General features: G+C 39.5%; 1 protein-coding gene across 1 annotated transcript; it reads right to left on the bottom strand.

Annotated features, from left to right (window-relative positions):
• Positions 1 to 265: 265 nt before the first annotated feature.
• Positions 266 to 1,425, bottom strand: LOC149116374 (melanocyte-stimulating hormone receptor-like). Its single transcript, XM_089278826.1, has one exon. The coding sequence runs from the start codon at positions 1,423 to 1,425 to the stop codon at positions 487 to 489; it is 939 nt and encodes a 312-aa protein (XP_089134952.1). The 3' UTR covers positions 266 to 486.
• Positions 1,426 to 3,723: the final 2,298 nt, after the last annotated feature.

Below are 3,723 nucleotides of genomic sequence, written 5' to 3'. Positions count from 1 at the left end.
ATACATTGCATTCCCCTACTCTTGGGTAACAAGCTTTAAAACGAGGGAAATATATTTATTGCTTTCCTTCTCTTTTAGGTAACAACCTTTAGAACGAGCAACATGTATATTGAGTAGAAATACTCAGTCCTGGTCGCTTCATACTACAGAAACCGGAGATAAGCGTTAGTGGGCTGAAGGACCACATGGCTCGTGTACAGATTTCACCTAACCACCTATAACAAATCATCTTTTTGTGAACATTCGTCGAGTTGGGAAGAAAAGCTGCTTTTTTCATCTCTTTATTTACAATTGTAAACCTACAGGATTTTATTGAGACCAGACTTCATTTAAAACAACGCTGAGAAATTTCCCCAACGACTACTTTACTGCTACAGAAGCATGTAACACCGTGTAATTTCACGCGATCTTTGCGACAGCTTCAAAAATCTTTATCTTTAAACTTCATGAACTTTGTTATCTTTTCATCGTACAGATCTACAACATCTAAGTCGAAATACGATAGCAAAGCACCTGTCTGATTGTGTTCTGTAGTGCTTGTCTGACTTCTCCTATCTTCCAACAGTAAAGAATTGGGTTTAACGAAGAGTTCAAGTTAGCCAGAGTGACTGTATAATACCAAGCGTTATAAAGAGATAAAGATCGTCCACCACTGGTCGCCAAAGCCGTCACTACACCAAGGGATGGATAACAAGCGACCAGCGTCAGTTGCAGCCATATTGTATTGGACACTGCCTTTTTGTATCGCGCTATGTTCAGTTGATTTAGTTGGTTCGGTTGTTGAACATGGTCTTTAACTTGATTGTGGTGATGACGGAGGGTGAGGAAAATCTTTGTGTAAGAGAAGAACGAGATAATAACACACAGTGGTATACCTATGGTGCCATACCGAAATGTTATAAGGGGGTTCCAAGCGTACATTGCTGAAGAAACAGTGGACACAAACCAGAAGTTAATGACGACCACATAGACCCGGTTTAAAGTTACAACTTGTCTGTATCTCAGTCCCAACAACAGGGCGAGAAGTCTGTCCACGCTTATTGCACTTAGAGTCGCCAGTGACACACCACACAAAATATTGCTTGTTATAGAAACTGCCACTGATATGTAGCGGCACATATTCCAATGTTCGCTCAATGCAGATATCAACCATATAACATAAAGAGGACCTGAAATAAGACCAACACAGACATCAGTTGTTGCAAGGCAACGAAGCAAGAGTTTGGATGGCGTATGAAGCGAAGGCTCCTTGTGAAGAGCAATTAGTATCAGAGCATTCATAAGAAATGCAGTAACGGACAGAAAAGAGTTAAAAACTGAAATAAATGTCAACTGGCCGCTTAGTTTATCAATTAATCCTGGGGAATATAATAGTTGTTCAAATGTTTTCTGCTGTCCATCTCCAGTAAAGTTTGCAGTTGCCATGTTGATTTGCAAGATAGCTATTTGTAGCTTAACTGCAAACTGGAATCGATCAGCTATCACTGTCTAAAGTTACAAAGCAGCTTCTTAACATCTGACGAACTACTGATCAAGACGCTTTTTATAACGCCTGATTTCAAGTTTGCTGAAATATGTCGGTACAAGAATGATTAATAGTTTTTGGAAAGACAAATTAACTAGCCATAGGTGAGCAGCTGGGTTAAGCCCAATGAGTCAATGGTTGTTGTTTCCCGGGGTTAAACTATCCGCATTTTATTTCATGTGATAATAAAGAATTGTCTAGTTTAAATATTAGTTTCAAACGTTATATTTTAACTGCAGGAAATATTTCGCAAATTCTGCAAACTCTACCGGTTATCCTGAATTAATTTCTTCCTTAGTCATGAATCTAACAGATAGTCCATTTCCGAATTACCTTCAGCCTATGTTTCAAAACTAGTCCTCCTGCAAAATCTTTCATATGAAAATGAGTTTGTTTGCATGAAAAAAAAAAACCTTAGGCGGAACTCATTTTCATGTCAGTATATCAAACACGAAAGACCGAGTTTGGCCACATTTCCAAACACCGAGAAGAGAAGTTGAAAGTACGACACGTGGCGGAGTGTTTTTGAGCGAAGGAAAAAGACGGAGCAAAGAAGGTGGACCAAAGGAAGGAGACAGAGTTCATGGGGAAAAAAAACTCTTCATTCAAATGTATATAAAATGCAAAGAAAACACAGAATTAACATCTGTTTTGATCTCAATCTACATTCACTGAGAGTCTAAATGAAACATGCTTCCCGAATGCCAGAAGCTTCTAATGTCATCTTTATTTGACTTCATGGATGTAAGCTCCAATGACAAAACTTGTTTTTGTAAATAAATTTGCTTTGGTTCTACTCCTCAAAATTTTGAAAACTTTAGCAAAAAATACAATTATCCGTTTTATTGGGAAAAGTTAAACAGCAAGATCTCTGCAAAACGATGCTTAAATTCATGCAGCCGATGCCTGGTTGCGACCGCCTCTCGTAAGCGACTACCTCTCCTCGACGAGCAGTTTTCCAAACTACCAAGAGTTTTCAAGTCAAATCACTATATTTGAAACCTCTTGTAAGCGATCAACTCTCTTAAGCGACCGCGACCACTTTCACAGCTAAAAGTTGGAAATTTCCTATTGTTTCTAGCCTCTCGTAGGCATGCAGCGTGTTGAACTAGTTTGGCTTGTTTGGTGAGGTGGACTTGCCTTTTCCCTCAAGTAAACTTCCCTCAAAATGATCAGATTGTCAATCTCCCCAAAAAAGCTATGAATGCTGGGGAAAAGTCGGCGTGTCTCGCATAAAAGTAAAATTAATTGTCAGCCTTTAAATATCCTCTTGCCATCTGCGCTAAGGATATCACATATTGAGGACTGGATCTTAACTTGCAACTTTCCGTACCTTTTACTTCTGGTTTCCTCCTTCCCGGTTCCTTGGTAGACTCTTGGTGGCTCCAAACGCAGGGTGCTTTATGCATTGCAAATTATTGGGTCCCCGTCCTACGATGGATCATTTTAGTTATTATTTTCTTGACAATGCTATTCAACGGTGCATCTATGCTTTGCCTCCAATAGACCGTGTTCGATATATCAATATTCTAACATGGTTCCAAGGCTTTCAGGACAAAACTGCAAATTTGTTAAGCTTCTTTTGTCTCTCAGTTCCCAAAAGAGACATCATTGGATACAAAGAACACATCTCTATCAGATGACTGACTGACGCATCCTTCAAAAACTATTGGCATTGAATGTCTCGCCATTTAGTGAATCCTTTTCCTCCCTGTGGCTGTAGGCCGAACCCTGGCCGAACCAAATTTGACAGTGAAAGGAATTCTTAACCCAATTATTTACAAGAATCATTGTGATGTGGGAGATCGTGGTATGCTCATTATATTTAGGAACTGGTCGAGATAACTGGGTACAGTGCTGTATGTGCTTGAATTGAAACTAGAAAAAGAATTGTATGAAATTGAAACAGTATTGTAACTGCGACTCGAAAGGCAGACTTCCGAGTACGTTTCGACCGACCTAACAGTTGTTAGATTTTTTTAGGATTCATCAAAATAGAAATTCCTTCCCAAATTAGAGCGCGGGCACTTCACTAGACGAAAGAATAGTTTGGCAACATTTAGCTCATTTCCTCTCGTGTCAAGCACGCTAAAACTTTAGGACAGTGTTTTATCGAGTTTTGCATTCCTGTGGCAAATAGGTATCACGTTTACCTGAGAAATCAATAGCCTATTAACGCTCCCGAAACGCCAAACCGA

Source organism: Orbicella faveolata, unplaced genomic scaffold (assembly GCF_042242905.1).
Source record: "Orbicella faveolata isolate gen_17 unplaced genomic scaffold, um_ofav_v1 contig_12, whole genome shotgun sequence".
Taxonomy (NCBI): domain Eukaryota; kingdom Metazoa; phylum Cnidaria; class Anthozoa; order Scleractinia; family Merulinidae; genus Orbicella; species Orbicella faveolata.
Note: the sequence above shows the minus strand (reverse complement) of the source record. Positions and strands in the feature narration are given on the sequence as shown.

Coding starts and splice junctions, on each gene's coding strand:
- LOC149116374 (XM_089278826.1), bottom strand. CDS start 1,425: ATGGCAACTGCAAACTTTACTGGAGATGGACAGCAGAAAACATTTGAA.